Source organism: Berghia stephanieae, chromosome 3, assembly GCF_034508935.2.
Source record: "Berghia stephanieae isolate SIO BIC M18660-M18661 chromosome 3, UCSD_Bste_1.3, whole genome shotgun sequence".
Lineage (NCBI taxonomy): Eukaryota > Metazoa > Mollusca > Gastropoda > Nudibranchia > Aeolidiidae > Berghia > Berghia stephanieae.
In genome coordinates this window covers 49,469,937-49,493,781 of record NC_088362.1, presented here as the reverse complement: position 1 = coordinate 49,493,781, position 23,845 = coordinate 49,469,937, and the positions used below count along the sequence as shown (strand labels likewise).

The 23,845-nt window shown below is 38.8% G+C and overlaps 1 protein-coding gene across 1 annotated transcript in view; it reads left to right on the top strand.

The window, feature by feature from the left end:
* LOC144969268 (uncharacterized) overlaps window positions 1–22,349 on the top strand; it is a 58,474-nt gene extending 36,125 nt beyond the window's left edge. The window contains exons 5-9 of the mRNA XM_078908380.1: window positions 13,028–13,225; window positions 16,128–17,026; window positions 18,284–18,576; window positions 20,226–20,448; window positions 20,897–22,349. Coding sequence (XP_078764506.1) covers window positions 13,028–13,225; window positions 16,128–17,026; window positions 18,284–18,576; window positions 20,226–20,448; window positions 20,897–21,107 — 1,824 coding nt within the window. The 3' untranslated portion in view covers window positions 21,108–22,349. The remainder of the gene's footprint in view (window positions 1–13,027; window positions 13,226–16,127; window positions 17,027–18,283; window positions 18,577–20,225; window positions 20,449–20,896) is intronic.
* Window positions 22,350–23,845: the final 1,496 nt, after the last annotated feature.

Here is a 23,845-nt window from a genome sequence, read left to right as displayed (position 1 = left end):
GAGTACGCTCTCGAGACGGGTCCACACTTTACTTTGAGTAACGAGTGCCCAGTCGTCCGCGTATACCAGCCTCAGGGAGGAAGTGTTCGGCATATCGCTAATGTAAACGTTACACAACATTGGCGCAAGAACCGACCCCTGAGGGACCCCATTCTTCAATTTCCTTACTTTGCTCGTGACGTCTCCCAGCGCGACGTGGAATTGCCTTTCCCCTAAGATCGAAGAGAACAACTTCAAGGTCTTTTTGCACCTTATGATTTTTGAGCATCAACCCTTCGCACCAGACCGTATTGTACGCCGCTGATAGGTCTATAAAGACAGCACCTGTTTGCTGTTTTCTCTCGAACCCGTGCTCAATATGCTCTGTAAGGGCAATGACCTGCTCCGTGGTGCACCTCCCTTCCCTGAAGCCTGCCTGCTCGGGTGGCAGGGCAGCGTCTAGGACCGGCCCCCATCGGTTTAATAGAACACGCTCCAACAATTTGTAAAGACAGCTCAGCAGCGATATGGGTCTGTAACTGTCTGCCTCCTTCGCCGGTTTCCCTGGCTTCAGGATGGCAACTATCTTCGCATGCTTCCACACTTGTGGTAGCTTTCCTTTTGCAAGGACGTCAGACATTGCCTTGCTAGCCAGGCCCGTGCCCTGGGGCCCAGATGCGTCACCATATCGGGATATACACCATCTATCCCTGCTGCTTTGCCGTTCTTCACTTCGCTAATGGCTGCACCCACTTCTCGGGGACTGAACGGGGCCGTCCAGTCCGACTCCTCCGCAGGTAGCGAGTCTAAAATCGTACGGTACGCCTTGCGGACACCGCGCTCAAAAGCCTGATTGGGGACCCGTTTACTACGGCTCTGAATGTTCTTGGCAATTGTGTCTGCCTCAGACTCCGGTGCAGCCTTCGCGTAAATCCGATCTGGGTCCAATTTCTTTATCAAACGCCAAGCGTGGCGGCTGGAGTGTGTAAAGTCGAGAGTTTCCACGGTCTCCTGCCACCGTTGCTTCCTTCCCTCTGGCTCGAAGTAGACTGAAGTAGTCTAGTCTCGACCTGCGTCCTGGGACTGGGTCTGCTGCGTACTCTCGGTACAGCTCTTCCGACTCTGCTGTCCAGCAAGGGGTGTAGAATTTCCGTTTGCCCCGTGGAATAGAGCGTTGAGCGCTCTTAACCAGTAGCCTGCTAAATCTGGTTATATTCTTGGACTTGGGAGGAATGGCAGGGCAACCTGCTCGATATAGAACTGAATCCTCCCAGTCAGCCTCCTGAAGTTCCATCTGCAAAGTGGAGAGACTGCACCCTCGGTATTGTCACCCAAGCTGTGACAAGAACCGCCTGTGCTGGCTATGTGGAAAGTCCCGAGGACTGTTCGCTTCATCTGCAGCGGTTCACCGTTCGCGCCTTTCGTTACGAGGGTGAGGTCTGGAGTATACTCTTTCTTATGGCGGCATAATAATAATAATAATAATAATAATAATAATAATAATAATAATAATAATAATAATAAATAATAATAATAATAATAATAAATAATGCTGAAAACTTATATAGCGCTATAACTCCGAGATACCAGACTCTAAGCGCTTAAATTACAAATTTACTTTGGCTGAAACATAATCATTCACACACACACACACACACAAGCACACACACAGACACAAAACACACACACAAACAACACACAACACAAACCAAACCTATCTTGCTTCTCATACCATCTACTAAAATCGAAACAGATATGTTTTAAGAGAACGTTTAAAAATAGACAAAGATTCTTTTTCACGAATGCTCTGCGGTAAGGCGTTCCAGAGAGTCCGAAATGAGAAAAGGATCTCATTCCAGCATTTTTCCGAATTCGAGGGACAACTAGTTTTGTGGAATCACTGGCCAAACGTAAGGGGCGGGGTTTTGAATATCTTTCAATTAGTTCCGAAAGGTAGGAAGGGGCAGTACCTTCAAGACAACGATACACTAAAACACAAGCTTTGAATTTAATCCTTTTCTCAACAGGCAGCCAATGCAGGTCATGAAGCAGAGGTCCGGCAGAGTCGCAACTACGCTTCAGTCTGGCAGCGCTGTTTTGGACAATCTGAAGACATCTCAGATTATATTGCGAAACGCCAAACAACAGAGCATTACAATAATCCAATTTTGATAGTACGAGGGACACAACCAGGTGCTTGGTCACATCCTCAGATATGAACCGTCTAATGGAAGCAATCTTTTTTAGTTTGAAAAAGAGAGATCTAACCAAATTATTAACCTGATGCTCCATCGACAGTCCAGAGTCTAAGAATGTGCCAAAGTTTTTCACTTTGTCAACAATTTGAATGGAGGCATCCCCCAACTTCAAATCTGTTTCACTTTTCCACTTCCTGTTCCCCACATACAGCACCTCCGTCTTATCATCATTCAGTTTCAGTCTGTTCTCATTCATCCATTTCTTAACACCTTGGATACAATTTTTACTATCGGCTGATATTTCTTGTAAATTTCTCGTATTGGGGACGCAGTAAAATTGCGTATCATCAGCGTATTGATGGTAAGACAGACCGAAACTTCTGATGATTTTAGACAGTGGACCAACGTACAGAACAAAAAGAACGGGTCCAAGTACTGAACCCTGGGGAACCCCACAATCGAGAAAGATTTCCTCAGATCTATATTCATCCACCGTAATAATCTGTTTACGATTAAACAAATATGACCTAAACCAATCAAGCGCTGCACCAGACACGCCATAAGTAATTTCAAGACGTTTGAGAAGAAGATTGTGATCAATAGTATCAAAAGCAGACGACAGGTCAAGCAAATTCAGCAAAGAACATGAACCATTGTCTATAACAGAGAGGAAATCATTAACAACCCTAACAAGTGCGGTTTCCGTCGAATGATGTTGCCTATAAGCAGACTGAAATTTTTCTTCAAGACAATTATTTTTAAGATGAGACAGTAATTGTTTCAAAACAAGCTTTTCTAAGATCTTAGAGAGAAAAGGAAGATTAGAGACGGGGCGATATTTTTTTAAGTTCTCTTTATCTAGATCAGGTTTTTTCAAAAGGGGTTTGACATGTGCAACTTTATAAATGACTGCAACGAATTATTAACAATGCATGTAAATGGTGTTAAAATTACATCAATGCACTTTTTTAGAATAGCAGTATTTACGGGGTCTAAATCACAACTTTTAGTTGGAGACGACATAATACAATCACGTAAGTCGGCTTCAGTAATCTTTGAAAAATGTGTTAATGAATCACCGTGAAACTTGTCAAATGTTGTTTGGACCGATTCAGATGAGAGTTCTTTCCTGATGGTATCCGTTTTTTCTTTAAAATATTGACCAAAGCGAGTTGGTAGATCTGCACGATCAATTAAAGATGGGAGAGCTGATTGCGTCTGTTGTCCCAGCAGTTCCTTGGTCAAGGCAAAGAATTGTCTCGAACGTCCCACGTTTTTCAGGCTGTCTTCATAGAATTTCTTTTTGGCCCTGAAATTGACGGCTTTCGCATTATTTCTAGTCGCGATGTACCGCTTCTTATCGACAGCATCTCTGGACTTGAGCCATTTTCTTTCTGCCCGCCTCCTGGCTAATCCATTCAATTTTATTTCGGTATTATACCAGGGTGCTTGACGTCTCATTCTTACTGCTCTAGTTTTTAAGGGAGCATGCTTGTCCACCGTACTAACAATTGACTCGTGGAGACCATTCGCATCATGTTTATTTTTAACGTTATGGTCAAGGTCTTGTTTAAAAATGTTCATGTTTAAATTCTTCATATTACGAAATGTTATCATCTTTTTTACTTCGTGCTTCATTGGAAATAAAACGCAAAACATAAACAAATGATGGTCAGAGATTAATTTATCAATATTTGAGACAGGTGAGGAGAGAGAATGTTCAATGTCTGTAATGACATGATCTATTGTGTGGCCATGGTTGTTTGTAGGACCGCTTACAAGTTGAATATAGTTGTTTGTGTCAATAATCTCCCGAAATACTTTCGATTCATTTTTGTTTCCGAAATAATCAATGTTAAAATCACCCATAAAAATATTATGCTTTTTGTTTATGGATTGCATAGACATAAATTCTCCGAACTCTGATAAAAAATCAATTGTTGATATTTTGTTTTGTTGGCTTGGTGGTGGGCGGTAGACACAGTGAAACGACTTTTTAAAATTATTTTCATGAATGGCAAATCCAGCGTACTCGAAACTTTTAAAATCATCATGGTGGAATGATATCTTATCAAAGAGTGACAAGTTGTAAATAATGACAATTCCACCTCCTTTCCTCCCAATGCGTGGAAATGATTTAATACAAAAGCCTTCGGGTGAAATTGCTTTCATAACTGGATCATCATATGAATGATTAAGCCATGTTTCCAAGATGACAAAAATAGTAATTTTATGATCTTCAATCATGTCGATTATATCTTGAGTTTTATTACGGCACGATCTAACATTTAGTAATCCTATTTTTATACTCGTATTATCATTACGTACAGGTTGTTGTTGTTGTTGTTGCTCAAGACGGTGCTGTTGCTGCGAGTTGTTGTCATGGTGGTCGTTAATTTCATACTGACTGTCACGGACAGTGTTGACATTTGACAAGGAATGGTGAGGAGTGATTAGATTGGATGGGGGACGAGTGTTGATAAATTGAAGGGAGGATCGAGGTCGTGGGGGGAGCGGGCGTGGGGTTGGCCGGTGACCTATGACGGTGGTAATAGGGCGTTGTTTTCGTCTACCCCCTCTGAGTCTGTTCATAAAATTAGTATCATTAATAGATCTATGTACACAGTAGTTGTTAAAAGTTGTAAAATATAGCACAGTGAGTAAAGTTTCCAATATGACTGTAAACAAATTGCAGTTTAAAACTATGTTCGACTTTGGAAAATCCATACTTAAATTTTAAAATTTTAGAAAAATCCTCTGTTAGAAATCGTTAAAATGTATATCAATAAAACCACAAGACTATCACAAATCAGATGATATTAAAATCCAGGCGAAATGTCAGATAAAAATCACTCAAAACACGTAAATGAAAGAGCCAACAAAAACAAGACTCGCCGGTCAGGCGTGTTACAAGTTGGTACCCCGGAAGGTACCCTTGGCTGTAGGATCGTACACTAGGTGTAGATCGTTACAGTCCATCCATGAGCGGAGTTTGTCTTCCTGCCTCGTTGCAGTCTCGGTAGCCCCATTCGTGATGGTGGCTATTAAAGTCTCCCAGACAGATGGAAGGATGGCTGACCACCGGTACCGGTGGTGTAGTCCAAGTCGCTCTAGGTGGTTTGTAGATATTATGCAAACACAGTCCACCTACTTCCACGGAAATTCGGTTCACCCCATTGATGTCCGTTACGCTCTCAATGACCCTTACCTTCGATGGCTCTTTAGCGTAAACGCTAACCCCTCCTTTGAGCCTCGAAGTGTCCTCGCGTTGGACCACCGTATAGCCTGGGATCTGGAATCGGGAAGATTGCGCGCCTGAGTAAAGGTGGGTCTCCTGTAACAGGAGGATGTCTACGCTATGGGCGGCCAATAGCTTTGATAAAAGCTCATTTTTTGCCATACTCTGGCTCTCGACGTTCAGGGACTATGTGCGTCAGTTCGCCATCCCCGCCGTCGCATTTTCCGATTGGCAGGCCGCGAATCAATTGATGCATGGGACGTTTGCTTTTTTCTCGGTCGTGCCGACGACCCTGGCGACACGAACGCGGTATTATTTGGCTAGGCGGCAGACCGCTTCGCCATTGACGGGACTGATTGGGACTCGACATGAAGATAATAGTGTGGCGCCCGGGATAGGGCTGCTATTCGGGCACCGGGTTGGATCAAATTTAGTCACACTGCGGGGCGAGCAGCTCATGTGGCTCGATACCCGAGATGGTCTCGTGACGGTCGACCGGGATTTATACCTTTGCCCTCCCGTGTGGCTCAAGCCCCCTCACCACTGCAAGATAAAGATCCACGAGGGGGGACCCGAAGGCGAATGTCATACCCCAGACCACATAGCGCATAGCCCTTGGGGTTTCGAAAAGGACTGGCGTGTGGCATGCTTCCTGTTCTCACGGTGGGCCCGACCTATCTCCGTTTCCTTTTCTAAATTTGAGTGCTGGTGGATTCTTGCTTTGATCTAGCCTAATTTTATAGTGAATATGTAATCTTTCCGTCTAATTTTCAAAATCCTGCCTGGCATTTATTTATGTGAAGGTCTGGATTTTATAAGTAAGATAGTTTGAATCTCTCTAGGTTTAAAATCAACACAGAAGAAAATATTTCACATTAGAACAAAACCTTATAATTTAAGTTGAATATGAGATAGCTGTTGCTTTCCATATGGGAGACACGGTGGCAAAAGACTGCACGGCTGTCTATATCCTTTGATCTCTTTTTCCTTACTTCCCATTTCAGTAATTTTACTGCCTAACTTAGGTATGCATTATTGAAATTGTTATCGTCATTTAAAAGCTGAGATTTTTACAATTGAGCTTACAAATCTTATCAAATAGATCTAGCTCCAAATAAAATAAATTCATTTTCAAGATTGAAAACGTGCACAATATTCAATTACTAACACTCACTCACTTGTTCTTCTGGCCGATGTGATCGAAGAGGAGACGAACGATAATTTTGCTGTGAGGTCCTCAATTCAGATCTGTCCTCGGCTTTCCTCATTAATATTGGCCTCTACTCTTGCTCATCCCTTTATAATGTTCATTGAGCACTTTGACGTCACCTCACCCTTCCTACCCCAAGGTCTCTTGCATGATGACTTTTCCCAATATCTCATGATGAGAAACGAGGCCAAACCACAATTTCCGTCACTGACTATAGACAGAGGAGATTCATGTGGTCCTGTCAGAGAAAGAACTCTGCTGTAGACTTCTTCGTTTTACTTATGGTCTGTTCACATTATGCCTGGATGCACCTATACTATTTATTGTTTTCAAATGATTGTAACCTATTAAGGTTTCTGTTAAGCGTCCAACTTTCACAACCATAAGAAGAATGATATAACAAGTGCCTTATATGGTTTAAGCTTGGAACGAAGTGCCATGTTCTTGTTTTTCCATATATTTTTCAGCCGCGTCGTTGTATTCGTTGCGATTGCTCTCATGTTTTTAATTTCGGTTGCTGAGCGACCGTCTCTGGTGATTATGACCCCGAGGCAGTTAAAGGATGTCCAGCTCTGACCTTCGGCAACGGTGTTGGCTATTGTGTTGTTATTGTTGTTCACCACCAAATGCATCGATCATTTCTCTCTATTTCATATGCAGTTACTTTGACAACCAGTCGCTTAACGATATCTGGGTATTGTTCATTACTTTCTGCAGTTAGGTTGGTATCATTGGCAAATCTGAGGTTATTCTACCAATTGAGATGGGAAGTGGTGTGGTGCTCAAAACATGATTTTGTCCTGGAATGAGTTGATAAGTACCGGAGAAAGTAAACAGCCTTGGTGTATTCCAGCTGAAGTTTTTAAAGAACTGACGACTATTATGGTTGTTCATAAGAACGGTTACTGTTAGAACTTTTGTAGAGAGCCTTCATCATTTGTACCAGTCTCTCTTCCATTCCGAATTCCCGTATTGGGCGTGTCACAATCAATCGTACCAAAACCAATCAAAAGCATTCTTTAAGTAGATAAAATTGCAGAAAAGGTCTCTTTGATGTTGCATATGTTTTTAATTAAGGTCCTTTGGTTCAATAGTTGCTCTACATTTCTTCTCTTATGTCTGATACCCGCTTGTTCCTATGCAAGGTGATCTGCCTCTTCATATTTCAAAGACCGTGTAATATTCTAATTGTGGGACCACACCTGAACAATATTCGGTGAACATGACAAACGCGCAAAAATTGTTCGACGAACGTGCCGAAGGGATGTTCGCCTTTCCGTCTGTATTCGTTGTGTTCGTCGAACATGTAGCATCCTAGTGCCTCTACATGATTGTCAGTACATGTATAAACATGGATTTGATAACAGTCTCGGGAGCCTTTTTCATGTTGTGTTCTTTAAAGAGGAAGAAAAACTACTACTACTACTACTACTACTACTACTACTACTACTACTACTACTACTACTACTACTACTACTACTACTACTACTACTACTACTACGACTACTACTACTACTACTACTGCTACTATTTCTTCTACTACTACTACTACTACTACTACTACTACTACTACTACTACTACTACTACTACTACTACTACTACTACTACTACTACTACCACCACCACCACCACCACCACTACTACTACTTCTACTACTACTACTACTACTACTACTACTACTACTACTACTACTACTACTACTACTACTACTACTATACTACTACGACTACTACTACTACTACTACTGCTACTATTTCTTCTTCTACTACTACTACTACTACTACTACTACTACTACTACTACTACTACTACTACTACTACTACCACCACCACCACCACCACCACTACTACTACTACTTCTACTACTACTACTACTACTACTACTACTACTACTACTACTACTACTACTACTACTACTACTGCTACTACTGCTACTATTACTATTACTACTACTACTTCTTCTTCTTCTACTACTACTACTACTACTACTACTACTACTACTACTACTACTACTACTGCTACTACTACTACTACTACTACTACTACTACTACTACTACGACTACTACTACTACTACTACTACTACTACTACTACTACTACTACTACTACTTCTACTGCTGCTACTACTGCTACTTCTTCTACTACTACTACTACTACTACTACTACTACTACTACTACTACTACTACTACTACTACTACTACTACTAACAACAACAACAACAACAACAACAACAACAACTACTACTACTACTACTACTACTACTACTACTACTACTACTACTACTACTACTACTGCTACTACCACTTGTTCGGCGAACAAGGCAAATAGGCTTTTAACGAAATCGGGTCGAACGCCGAACCCGAACGCCGAACCCGAACGGATATAGCCTTCTCACGTGACCATGAACGAGATCTGGATAGTGAAGACTCTCAAGCGGTATGCAGCATCGGATCTAAGGTCACGTGATAGAGGATAGCTTGGGTTGCTGTTGGCTTGTGTTAGGGGAGGGGCAAGGTCAGTGTCATTCAATAGTATATAATTGTGCATGTGGCGCTCTATACAGAGAGAAAATTATAAATTGATTACGGGGGAAGGTGGGGGGAGGGGGGTGGGGTTGACCCACAAACGATCGAGGTGTTGGGCTTCGGGTAGACCATGATACGAAATCAAAGAGAAAAGGCCGCTGGTACTTGGATGGTGGAAATGGTTGGGGGGGGGGGGGGGGGGGGGGTAGTGACAATCAGCATGGGATGTATATATTAACATTAATAATATAGGCAATAGATGACCAGGGATGTGTACTGTTTAATAATAATAATAATAATAATAATACTTTATTGCATCCCAAAAAGGAAATTTTTTGTACAGACGTGTTATAATTTACACATAAGATAAAAATACAATGGAAATAGGATGTATATATATAAAAAAGGAGCAGCTCTATAACCAGAGCTGCGCTTTATAATATGAATAATTTCAACACTGTAAAATAGTTAAAACTGTCACTATAAATTGAAAATTGAAAAGATTGCAAAACAAATAAATTAATAAATTAATATTTATATTTTTAAAAAGTAAAAATGAGAAATAATTATATAAAATGATTATTGCTTGTTGTTATACAGCCTAATACTGGACGGCAGAAAAGATTTTCGGTGTCTCTCTGTTTTCGTTGAAATAGAGAAAGGGCGACCACTTCTTTCTGACATAATAATTGATGGTCTTAGTGGATGATACTGGTCATTTAATATTTTAGTTATTTTATTTATACAAAATTTCTCGTATAAAAGATCTACATCGTCAACATCATTTATATAGCGTTTAATGGATTTTTTAATATTTGAATTTATTTTGTTCCTTTCCACTGCTAAGCAATTGCCTCCCCAAGCTGTTATACAAAATGACAAAACACTTTCGATTACTGCTCTATAAAATAATGTGCAGAGGGTTTTATCTATTCTAAACTGAGAGAGTTTTGATAAAAAATATGTACGTCTGCACATCTTATGCCTAATTATTTTCAAGTGTTCATCCCACTTGAGCCTGTCATCAATCGTTACACCAAGGTATTTGTAGTGAGGAACTCGCTGGACGAATTGGTCCTTTAATTTTAACGGTTCTATCGGTTCCTTCACTCTCCTAAAGTCAATCACTAGCTCCTTTGTCTTGCTTATGTTAAGCTCTAGGTGGTGGGCATCACACCAAGACACAAATCTATCAATTTCTTGCCTATAAGCCACTTCGTTGCCATTTGTTATGAGGCCTTGAAGAGCGGTGTCATCTGCAAACTTTATTAAAGGTACACTCAGGTTTTGACTTCTACAGTCATTCGTGTATATTGTGAATAATACAGGGGACAATACACAACCTTGAGGAGCGCCAGTATTTGTAGTTATACAGGAAGATTTGTTTTGCCCTAATTGAACATATTGTGCTCTCTCCGTAAGAAATTCGAGCACCCAAGCAATTATATACTTGTTTAAATTCAGACTAGTCAATTTTTGAACAACCAACTGGGGTTGCATTGTATTGAACGCTGAAGAAAAATCTGCAAAAAGCAATCTGCAATAGCTCCTAGCGTGATCTAGATGCCTGTAGATGTTGTTTGTAAACAGCAAAATGGCATCCTCTACGCCACGTCCTGGTTTGTAAGCAAATTGATGACTATCACTCAATGGCATAAACTGATTCCTAATTTTAATAAGAACAAGTTTTTCTAAAGATTTCATGACTATTGAAGTCAGTGCAACAGGTCTGAGATCGTTCATAGTTTCAAGTTTTTCTTTTTTTGGAACAGGAATAATTTTCGAAGTTTTCCAAATTTCAGGGATTGAAACGCATTGGAGGGACCAGTTAAAAATATGTGTATAAATGGGGGAAAGCTGGTGGGCACATTCTTTTAATAGTTTTCCTTTCAATCCATCCGGCCCAGCAGCCTATATGTTTGTATATGTTTGTGTGTGTGTGTGTGTGTGTGTGTGTGTGTGTGTGTGCGCGCGCGCGTGTGTGTGTGTGAAAGGGATTACACAAAAACACCTTTCTCTGTAGCTTCCAAATGATTACGTATACGATAAATTTGAAACCCACATTGTTTGAATCAGCTCACTAATTAATTTCTGAGCCTTGAGATGGTGACGCAACTATTACATACAAGACCTTGCAGTCGAGACGGCAGGGCTTTTGGGTTACACAACCACTATTTACCCATCGGTCAGCGTACTCTTTGATGTATACAACACTCACCGCCTTTACGCAAAGCCGCCTGCCCATAAATCAAGAGATGGTCTCCTAACTGTTCACAAGCGAACTGTCAAACGAGCAATCGATGATTGGATAAGAATCTCAAGATCTCATATAATAAGGTAAGTTTTGGAGAGGTGATATCCCCCCACCCGTCATCGGACAGAACTTTCATTGCGTTATATCATATGAGCTCCGCCTCCTCTTTCTATTCCGGAGTGACGAGATTAGACGAGAGGACGCGAGAAAAAAAATGGTCACGTGTTGGGCAAGTCGTTCGTTAGGCAAGCTTCGGTGTCTAACTATAACTCCGTAATATCTCGTCAATTACGTCCACACCCGATCATTCTGCATGGTCTGTTCGCCATGCTCCCTACGTTCGAAGAAAATTGTTCAGATGTGGACCCACCCTAAGAGATCTCAATTAGCATGCCAGATCAGGCTGATTATATTAAAGTTTTGACATTATCGAATTACCTGTTATAACCGATTACTCTTAAAAGTCTCTCCTATAGCTGGTACATTTTACTAAAGGCAAGGAGGGCGAAAAATGGGGATTAAAAAAGACCAAACATTGTTATAATCGGGTCATTGTCATATTTGTTGTTGTTGTTGTTGTTGTTGCGGCTATGTGGTCTTGTGGTGTGACACTCGCTTTCGGATCGGAAGGGTCCTGAGTTCGAGTCTCGCACGGAGCATAGTTGAGTCCTTGGAAAAGTCTCTTTACTCACATTCTCTCACCGTACTCGTGTGTAAAATGAGTGCCTGGCCGTTAACAGCGTTGTCTCTATGTAACTATGTAATATCGCCTAACATGCGTCATGTCACGTCCTACATATTACGTGTTGCTGTTGGCTAGGGACCCCTTGTAAAGCGCTTTGGGCACGTTTAGTGGATATTGCGCTATATAAAAAAGTTCAAAAAGCTCAAGCTCAAGTTGTTGTTGTTGTTGTTGTTGTTGTTGTTGTTAGTGTTATTGTTTTATATCACCGTTGTCTTGAAAGTTAAGCAGTATCCTCTATTTTTAGAATATAAAACGTCAGGTATGTAAGGTAGGGTGATAAGTTTAAAATACAAAACAGAACGTTTTAAAAATTCCTTTGAACCCTCTACCTCGAGGAGACTTTTTCGAAGTGGCATTAAAATGAAGATCGAGGACAGTGTGGATGGATGAACAGTGGGTGTGAATATATTATATGGAATTATAGAGAATACAATGGTACGAGAGAAGAAGAACGTTTGTTTATGTGTGTGCGTGTGTGTGTGTGTGTGTGTGTGCGTGTGTGAGAGAGAGCGAGAGAGAGAGAGAGAGAGAGAGAGGGGGGGGGGAAGTGAGTTAGAGAAACACATACACATACACACACAGAGATAGATTGAGAGAGAGATAGAGAGAGAGAGAGAGAGAGAGAGAGAGAGAGAGAGAGAGAGAGAGAGAGAGATAGATAGAGAGAGAAAGAGATTTTGGGAGGTATGAGATATCGATTATGTGCTTAGTATTGTTTTACTTTTTGTTGGTTTACTTCTATGTCATTGTATTTATTTTTTATCATTCATTTGCTTAATTATTTTCAGAAATCCAGTAGTCTATGGCAATACCCAATGTAAATTTCAAGAAGTGGGGTAAATAAAGTTCATCTCATCTTATGTATTTTTATTTCCAGGAAAACTGTAGACCAATACAATGCATAGGAGGCAAAGTTCTCAAATCGAACTATTATTGTCAAAGTGCATTTAACCACATCAGAGCATTGCCATACCGAATCAGTATTCTATTAATATCTCAGGCTCACTACAAGATATCAAATGGCACCATTCCTGACTCTAATGTAACGGTTGCGCTTAAAGCAATACACAGAAAAGTGAGTATACTTAACACTATTATTACACAGAAATCGAATTTCCGATTTTGACCACTGAAAAATGAATATAATATAGACGTCTAGCTTAACAAAAAAAAAAAAACAAGTACTTAAAACTGAACGTTTGGGGATCAAAAATACTCTTCAGCCAAATGAAATCAATTAAAACGTCTTATAACGGTATAACACTGGGTGGAACCAGACGCCAAAATAGCGGTTCAAGGTCAAAATGACCACATGTGTGATTTCAATTTTTGTTACTCAAAAAGAGATTTAAAAATAGGATAGCTGCTTCCGTTTGTTCCATATTGATTAATATTATAAGAATTTGGCAGAAGGTGAAAAATTGAAATGGGCAAGTCTTACTGGAATAAAGTTGAAAAAAAGTGTAGGCACAGGAAAATATTTTGATACTAGATCATTTCTCGAATTATTATTGAAGTTTAAAAATTAGAGGATAATTTGTTCAAAATGAGCTCATTTCTCAATGGGTCTATCTACTTTGTCTACTTAGCTATGTACGGTGAATGAATACGAGTAAGAGCCTTTTCCAAGCACCGCTCAGAGCGGTTCTCGAACACATAACCTTTGAAGTTCTGAAGACGAGTGTAATAGCATTAGGCTGCATAGCCGTATCGAAGAAGAAGAAGAAGAAGAAGAAGAAGAAGAAGAAGAAGAAGAAGAAGAAGAAGAAGAAGAAGAAGAAGAAGAAGAAGAAGAAGAAGAAAAGAAGAAGAGAAAAGAAGAAGAAGAAGAAGAAGAAGAAGAAGAAGAAGAAGAAGAGAAGAAGAAGAAGAAGAAGAAGAAGAAGAAAAGAAGAAGAAGAAGAAGAAGAGAAGAGAAGAAGAAGAAGAAGAAGAAGAAGAAGAAGAAGAAAGAAGAAGAAGAAGAAGAAGAAGAAGAAGAAGAAGAAGAAGAAGAAGAAGAAGAAGAAGAAGAAGAAGAAGAAGAAGAAGAAGAAGAAGAAGAGAAGAAGAAGAAGAAGAAGAAGAAGAAGAAGAAGAAGAAGAAGAAGAAGAAAGAAGAAGAAGAAAGAAGAAGAAGAAAAGAGAAGAAGAAAGAAGAAGAAGAAGAAGAAGAAGAAGAAGAAGAAAGAAGAAGAAAGAAGAAGAAGAAGAAGAAGAAGAAGAAGAAGAAGAAGAAGAGAAGAAAGAAGAAGAAGAAGAAGAAGAAGAAGAAGAAGAGAAGAAGAAGAAGAAGAAGAAGAAGAAGAGAAGAAGAAGAAGAAGAAGAAGAAGAAGAAGAAGAAGAAGAAGAAGAAGAAGAAGAAGAAAGAAGAAGAGAAGAAGAAGAAGAGAAGAAGAAGAAGAAAGAAGAAGAAGAAGAAGAAGAGAAGAAGAAGAAGAAGAAGAAGAAGAAGAAGAAGAAGAAGAAGAAGAAGAAGAGAAGAAGAAGAAGAAGAGAAGAAAGAAGAAGAAGAAGAAGAAGAAGAAGAAGAAGAAGAAGAAGAAGAAGAAGAAGAAGAAGAAGAAGAAGAAGAAGAAGAAGAAGAAGAGAAGAAGAAGAAGAGAAGAGAAGAAGAAGAAGAAGAGAAGAAGAAGAAGAAGAAGAAGAAGAAGAAGAAGAAGAAGAAGAGAAGAAGAAGAAGAAGAAGAAGAAGAAGAAGAAGAAAGAAGAAGAAGAAGAAGAAGAAGAAAAGAGAAGGAAGAAGAAGAAGAAAGAACAAAGACAAATAGCTAAAAAAGAATAACCCTCCTCTGCAGAGAATCGAAACTCAGAACTTTTTTGTATTATAAATTATACTACAGACAGAAGTATTATATATACACTCCAGCACGGATTCCTCGAACACACGGTTTACTCGAACTCATTCAATTGTCCCGAATTTTTTACTTATTATTCTTTGTTATCATTCCATTCCTTTCTCGAACTAATTTTTGCCTCGAACACGGTTTCCTCGAACTAATTTTACCCAGTCAACGTTAAAAAAAATTAATGGTTTGTTTTTTAATGCGCTAGGTGATTTCGACCATTGATGGTTTACTACGGCGTTGACAGTTGCGTATGTATATATCGTGTGTCTCTATTTGCACAGCATGTGTATGCTTACAATATGATACACATGCAGACACACACAGCTACTAACACACCCCATCACCGTTTCGCATAACCGAAACCTCTCTGCTTATTCTTAGCACTTTACTATTCGTTCTAATTCCCATGCCCCGTGCCATGATTGGCTACGACGGTAAATTAATGAATGTTGTAACATGGAACCCCCCACCCCCTCCCCCAATCACACACACACACACACACACACATACACACTTATATATATATATATATATATATATATATATATATATATATATATATATATATATATATATATATAATACTCAGTTTTTATGTCGTATATAGATTTGTTTCCTTCACCATGTCAATGAAATAAATGAACAATACAGTTCCCTTTTTCCATTTTCTAGCGGAAATTTGTCTTAGGGTCTATTCCGAGGGAAGACTGGAATAACCCAGTTTTCAGTCGCAGCGCAGCGCCGCAAAATTAAGCAAAGGAGAAGTGGCTTGCTGAAGGCCACATAACAGTATGGGTATCGAACTAGGTATCTTTCAGGTGCTTGGCAAAGTCTATATTGCCGAGCCTCACTGCCCTCCCCCCTCCCCCCCCCCCCTTTCCCATCAAAACGTTATGACAAAGCACGGTTTCCTCGAACTATGGTTTCCTCGAACATTTTTGCATGTCGAGAGGAGTTCGAGGAAACCGTGCCTGAGTGTATTTTAACGATTTAATGTCCCTTTCTCTTCCTTTCAAAATATAAGAAATGTATGTGTCTGAACTTTTGTTAAGTCTTTCTTTTTCAACGTATACGTTGTGTTAAGTAAGCATTGTATGAATAAGCAAAATGCTAATCTTAAATTTCATTTGATACAATTTTTTTTACAGATATGGAAAGCGTTTTTTCTAGGAATAAGCCAACTGGAAATGAGATTTGGTGTCTTTCTTCAACCACAAGACTTTGAACTCGGACTTGAATCTGGCAATAACGCAGACTTCAATAATAAAACTCCTTTGCCAAGATATGTTTGGTTCAATATATTTGTTTGGACAACCAAGTCTAAGACTTATCCCAGGGATAAAATCGAAAACAACATTTTGGACATTTTCCGTCGTCCTGTTTTAAATATATCAATGGAAGAATTTTACGTGTCATCATACAAACCATTTTTTGTCAATAATTATTTTTCTGATGTCAACACTCCGTGTATAAATATGTCTAACGAGATGTGCAGTACTGATGTTTTCGTTGTGAAATTAGATCAGAACTTCCTCATGACACATGATCCGACTGAAAGTATTTCAGAAAAGAATGTAATTAAATCCGATTTTATTGAAGTTTTGCCTCATCTAACGTGTCCTTACATTGAATTTCCTGTAGAAGACGTACAGATAGAGGAGATAATAAATCCGTGGCCCGTACCTCACATCACGAATGTTCTAATATATTTTGGACATAACATCGCTGTCGAGATCAACGACCCATTTGAAATAAATCAAGTGTATAAGCAAGAAAATAGAAAAATTCATATTTGTCTAGAACTTCTGATTTCCAAGAATGAAAGTATCAAATTTATGAGAACGTATACATTAAATGAGAAGTGGATCAATGATGTCCAGACTGTGTTGGTCATTGTGTGTACGAGAGCATCGTTGATCTGTCTAATTGCTACCATCATCACCTATTGGCTGTTCCCAAGTCTTCGTTGTGCATCCGGCTATTATACGCTTGGTTTGACTTTGAGTCTGTTCACAGCCCAGATATTTTTTATAATGACGAACATGCTGTAAGTTTAGATTTTAAGTATAACTTTAAAGGGATTTATTCTTAATATTTGTGCAGAATTGTTGTTTCTTCAACCACAAAACTTTGAACTTGGACTTGATAAAAATAGGTTTCCGGCCGGCCTTTTGGCCTGAAAGTCCCTGGTTCAAGTTCGGCTGTGGCTTTTCAAAGTTGAGTCCTGGGATAAGCCTCTATACTCACAAACTCTCACCAAATTCAGGTGTAAAATGAGTATGTGGTCGGTAACAGCGTTGTCTCCTTCTTAATAAAAAAAATACTGCAATAGCGCCTTACTGAAGTCACATCTCTTTTACATGGTCGGTGTTTCCTTTGGCTCGGGACTCCATTTAAAGCTCTTTGAGCATATTTTCGGACATTGCGCTAGTTAAATAACCCACGTCTCTATTATGACAGTTTTTGACCATCAGCTTCATATCTTTGTGTAACTTAAAAACAGAATTCAACTTTTAAGTCAACACACTATTCAACTCTTTGTGAATTATCTATTGTGGACAAAAATAGGGTTCCTGCACGTGCTGTGACCGTTTTCCTTGGACAAGCATATTTTGTTTCGCGCATTATCAACAAAATCATAAAGCTTGTCTAATAATCACTATCCACGTGTCCCACAATTAATAATAAAACAATAGGCCTATCGGTGCTAACGACGGGACAATCACAATCAATCATTTAAAATAAAATCAAGACTTCTTCTTCTTCTTCTTCTTCTTCTTCTTCTTCTTCTTTCGCTTCTTCTTTCGCTTCTTCTTCTTCGTCTTGTGAAAACCTCCAATATTGTCGAGGAACACTGCACAGTTTGTAGGGTATTACATTTTAAACTTATTAAAACATTGCACATAATACTAATAAAAAATACATAGATTTCATAAAACACTCAAACAAAAAAAAACAACAAAAAAACAAGACACGCAAAGCTCACATACTATCACGCGCGCATACACAAACAAACACACATACACATACAATACATTCCCAAACACAAACACAACTAGACCGCACAGTTAATAGATTCTTGGAAGATTTGCAATGGAGTCAGTGCGAAGTCTCAGTGTCTCCGAAATCCAAAGGCAAGCAATTTTGAAAATGCTGAAGAAGGGTTTTTAATCCGAAACGTTCCGTTTTTGGTATTTTGTTGTTGCTGTAGTTTTTTTGTTGTTTTTTTTTGAAGCTGTTAGATATTCATATTTTTTCATTGCTTTGTAATAATTTAGATTATATCGGTGTGCTCCATCCCCAGAAAATCAGCCGGCATTTTGTGTACAACCATCGGCGTGATCACTCACTACTCCTGGCTTGTTACGTTTACGTGGACATTTCTGTGCTGTCTTCACAAACTTCGATGTCCTACAACACACCAACCCCACTCACTGTCGAGAGACAAACGACCTGAGAGAAAAGACATCGCCTTGAATGTGACATTGTCCCTGACGCTGCCTGCATTAGTCGTTATTTTAGTCATAGTAGCCAATGTTGTCATGTCCGGAGGAACGAAAATCGGATATGGGTACATGGTGTGTGATTTGAACAATGGTGAGTAGTACTCCAATGTCTTATTTGCTGAGGGTTGGGTAGCCGGATCCTATGGATCTGACGAAGACTACTTTGCGTCTCAGCCAAAGAATATCAAACAATGTTACTGTCTCTTTACGACTATAGAAACCAAGATGGAATCTAGTTCTCGTGAGCTTTAAATGAGTATCATCATGTCTTTTCCCATACTCTGTTGATGTCAGGTTTATGGCACCAAAAAATAAAAACTATAACTGTTTCTTAGCAGCAGAGTAAAATCAGGAATGTAAATATCAATTGTATCATTGAAAATCAATATGGTGACAACACATTTTATTGAAAATCTGAGGCGATACCAACAACTGGTACTTTTTATAAATAACTTTTATAAAGCGCTTGATAAACGCTTAGTTGGGTAAAAATGCGCTTTAAACTCTTTAAAATACGTTCTCATAAAGTTAAATATATGCTATTCAATTATGAGGGCCAAATGTTTTAAATTAGCATCCATCACAGAATTTGTAAATCTATTTACTATTTTTTGTTTGTTTTTTTTAATTTGTTTGTTTTTAATGGTTTTACGGCGCTTGCAACACATTAAGGTCATATCAGCGCCAGTAAAAAGGAAGAAAATGGGATAGTAATAAGTTCTAGAATTACAATTAAAGCACCCAAGAAAAGGCAAGACAAAGGGGAATTGGTTCAAATAGGAAAAAGATGTAGATTCCAGGAGCACACTATCAAAGTACTTAGTTTGAGATCACCTAAATGTCTCATCCAGACACAAGCACAGGTCCCCACTAAGAAGAATACACTCATATGGTTACAAATCAACAAAATACGTAAAAAAACATTATACAGTACATAACAGAGAGATGATTTACAAGGAAAAAAATATCGTCTCCCAAAACTAACTATACATTTGATTGTTTCCCTCTCAGCCAGGGTACCCAGCCAGGACCAGGACAAAACCAAGTAATCTCATTCCAAGACAAAGACAGAAAGCATGTTGGAAAACAGATATAAGGGGATAGAAGACACAGTATGTACCCCCCTGCCCACTATGAGAGGTCAGGAACCCCACCCAGTACTTTTTGTTCATATGTAGCATTCTAGCTAGAAAAAAAGACAATTATGACTTGATTTGAATAATTTGCTGAATCATAACGATTTTTAGAAAAGTTAGAAGTAATTTTATGTTCAATTCTCTCTTTTCCTAGGAACCAATGCAATACAAACAAACAATTCAATGGGTTAATCTTTAGGCAATTGCCAATATAAAACATACCGATTTTTAATGATTGTCCAAATCAAGTTTGTGGTATTGCTAATTTTGCAAAGCTTTCCCCCTTTTTTTGATGTTGTTGTTGCTGCTGTTGTCATCTATAGTCTTGGAGTCTTAATTTTGTCAAATCATCCAAAAGAGACTTACAATGATGCAATCTTAATAATAACGATATTTTAAAAAACCTTTTTAGACTCTTCCTTGCTGAATGTATTAGCGACATATTCTATTTTTCTCTCGAGAATCTTGCAAAGATTCGTAATCCACAAAGCACTACCCTATAATATCACTCCTTAATTCACATTTCTATTGAATAAATTTATAATTATGTCTGAATTCATTTTCCAATAAAGACCATTTACATTTATATTACATTTCCTCACAGTTCTATGGACCATAATTGCACTTCTCGGACCACTTCTCTTCATAATCATCTGCAACATTATCTTCTTGCTACTTGTTGTATTCAAAGTCTGGAACGTTCGGGGCTTACAACAGACCGATAAGTCTCGGAGAGACGCGTATGTCTACACCATATTCTCTATCCTGACAGGGATGTTTTGGTTGCTCGTCGTTCTAGAGAAAGTATTCAGAAGTGACGTCATCGAGTACGTATTCCATGGTGTTGATGGTCAAAGGGAACTGTGTCTCGTCTTGTAACAAAGTCATTACACGATGATCGGGATCGGTAACATGATGTGGCAATAACGGTAAATTCAATCGTTATGTCCTTGGATAAGGCACGTTATATGCTTTACCTCACTTGATTCCGGTTTAAATGAGTAAATGCGACGGGTATTAATATCTTATGGGGGGTTTAACATGTGACATGTAAAGTTTGAAATGAAAATGTGCATCCATCTGGTCTATTGATTGAAGAAATGATGCATTGTGCACTGATTGTGGAAATAATACGGATAACATTTATTTAATACTTATCACTTATTAAATTTATTATTATTATTATTATTATTATTATTATTATTATTATTATTATTAATCATCATCATAACTATAATTTTAAATCTTTGGATATTTTTCTTTTCTCTCCAACAGATGTTTGGTGATCATAGCCAATGGATCTCAGAGTGTATTTATATTTGCCTCCTTCATCGTTAAACGAAGAGTGCTGCAGCTTTACACTGAGAAATTCAACCCAAGCCGTATACGGTCCGTGTGTATGTCATCCTCCAGTGACAATCCAGCTGTAACAAATCATAAGAGAAGAGAAATAACCGAGACAACGGAAAACGATAAAAAGAACTAACAAGATTGCCAGGTCTGATAGCCGAATGCTATTATGGGCTTGATTTAACATTGTGGTAATGGACAATGTTTTGTTCGTTTGTTTTGTTTTTAAGGGATTTACGGCGCATGCAACATGTAGGTCATATCAGCGCTGGTAAAAAGGTAGAATATGGGATAGTAAAAAAGCTCCAGAAATACAATTGAAGCACCAAAGAAAAAGTCCGACAAAGGGAACTTGTTCAAATAGAGAACAGGTTTGGATTCCAAGAGCATACGATCAGTGTATTTATTATTTAGTTTGAGCTCACTTAAATGTCTCATTCTGACAAAAGCACAGGTCCCTGCTAAGAGGAACAAACTCAAATGTTTACAAATCATATATTATGTGTAAAACAAAAATTATACAGTGAAAATATCTTATATTGATTTGACCGTAATTTCCATTACAACAATGAGCTCATAACAGTCTGGTTTATCAGACATGCAAATTCTTACACGCGGGTACAACCCATTTTCTTTACGCTTTCTGGAGAGTATGCCATCAGAGTACCATCGTCTGGGTATCTTATGCTATTCATATTCTGCCCTCCAACGACAACGCCTTTCATATCTTCACTTTCTTTGAATATTATTTCACTATATACACTATATATGTGTTAAAAAGGTCCGGTCCGGTACGCAACCTTGTCTTACTCCCTTCTCGATGTTAAAGAAGTCCAATGTTTCATTATCAAGTTTGACACATGCTGCTTGATTCCAGTATAAGTCTTTCACAATTCGAATGTCTTTACTGTCTACACCGATCTTTTCTAAGATATTAAAAAGCGGTTCGTGTTGTACTGGATCAAAAGCTTTGGAATAATCAGTGAAACAGAGATCATGTGATTTTTGTTTTTCGATTGACCGTTGCATTATTGTTTTCAATGTAAAAATTGCTTATAGAATTCCACAACGGGAGGGATCGACAAAAAAAATAGAAGATCAACAGTTGGCCACTGCTTCTTGAAAAACGCACAGCACGCTAATAGTAATAGCGAATATTTTTTAACAAACTCGTAGTATTGACAATGAACGTCTTTCCTCTTGTTTGACTGATATAACGAACTACTGATACGTAGCTATTTTAACAATACAATTTGTTTTCTGCCTACAGCAGCTCTTCACTATAACCGTGTTCTACTGAATGAATGTTATGCTTTTAGGTAAAATAATAACATCTCCCATGGGGAGGCACTGTGTCCTCTATCCCTCTATAGCTGTTTTCCAATTTGCATTCTGTCTTTATCTTGGAATGAGATTACTTGGTTTTGTCCTGGCCCTGGCGGGAGTCCTTAGCTGAGAGGGACACAGTCAAATGTATAGTTATTGTTTTAGGATGTAAAAGATCCGAGGATGGATGGTCTTTATTGACGACAAGCATATATTATTTAGACGAGAAAATAAGATGCCATCACTGGGTACCAGAAGACCATTTACACAAGGATATATTCCGTCAACCAGGAGATAGGAACCAGTTTTTTGACATCACACTTTTCTCTCCTATTTAACAATAGGTTAAATCTCACTAATGCAAAAATTCAAGCGAACGATGTGTCTGTTTGTTTTTAAGGGTTCTACGGCGCTTGCAACACATTAAGATCAAATCAGCGCCAGTAAAAAGGAAGAAAATGGGATAGTAAAAAGTTCTAGAATTACAATTAAAACACTCAAGAAAACGTAAGACAAAAGGGAATTGGTTCAAATAGGAAACATATGTAGATTCCAAGAGCACACCATCAAAGTGCTTAGTTTGAGATCACCTAAAAGTCTCATCCAGACACAAGCTTCGGGACCCCACAAATGTTTACAAATCATATATGTTTGTGGTCTTGTCGTGGTCTGGCGGCTGGCACGTCTTTTTGATCCGGAGGGTTACACCAGCTGGAGCTCAGGCTCCTGTCAGGTTCAATCATGCTGGGCAGGCCAAAGGGTGAAGGTCAGACTAATTTGGGAGCAACGTGCAGAGAAGGCTCGTCAGACGTGGAAGGCAGCTCATCTAGAAGAAGGACACTTCAACAACAAACCATGGGAAGATAGGACTCAACAGCCTTGGATGGCAGCCTATCTAGAAGTGAACCTCCGAAATAAGCCTTGGCCCTCCAGGTTTGGGGGTTGGACGTGGTGCTAACAACCCCACTCTGTCAAAAAACAATTGTTACAGAAAGAAATCGGCCTTATGTGTAACTGAAGCACCAAGAGGATAAGTAAGTAAAATCATTCTATATGTACAATTAAAAGGACTTGAGGAAAAAGTAAGATATAGGGGAAATGGTTCAAATAGGAAAAGATGTAGATTCCAAGAGCACACTTGTCACACTTAGTTTGAGATCACCTAAAAGTCTCGTCCAGACACCAGCACAAGATCCCACTAAGAGGAATACACTCAAATGTTTATAAATCATACGTTAAAATAAAAATAATAACAGTAAATAATATAGAGATGATTTACAAGGAAAAAAATATCTCCAAAAAAACTATAACTATACATTCCCTCCCAGCCAAGGACTCCACCATGATTAGGATAAAACTAATTAATCTCATTCCAAGACAAAGACAGAAAGCAATTGGAAAACAGATACAGGGGAATAGCAGACAGAACAAGTACATCCCTGCCCACTATGGGGGGTCGGGAACCACACCCAGACAAATCATATATAATTTGTAAACAAAATTCAGTGCATAATAGAGAGATGATTTACAAGGAATAAAATATCATCT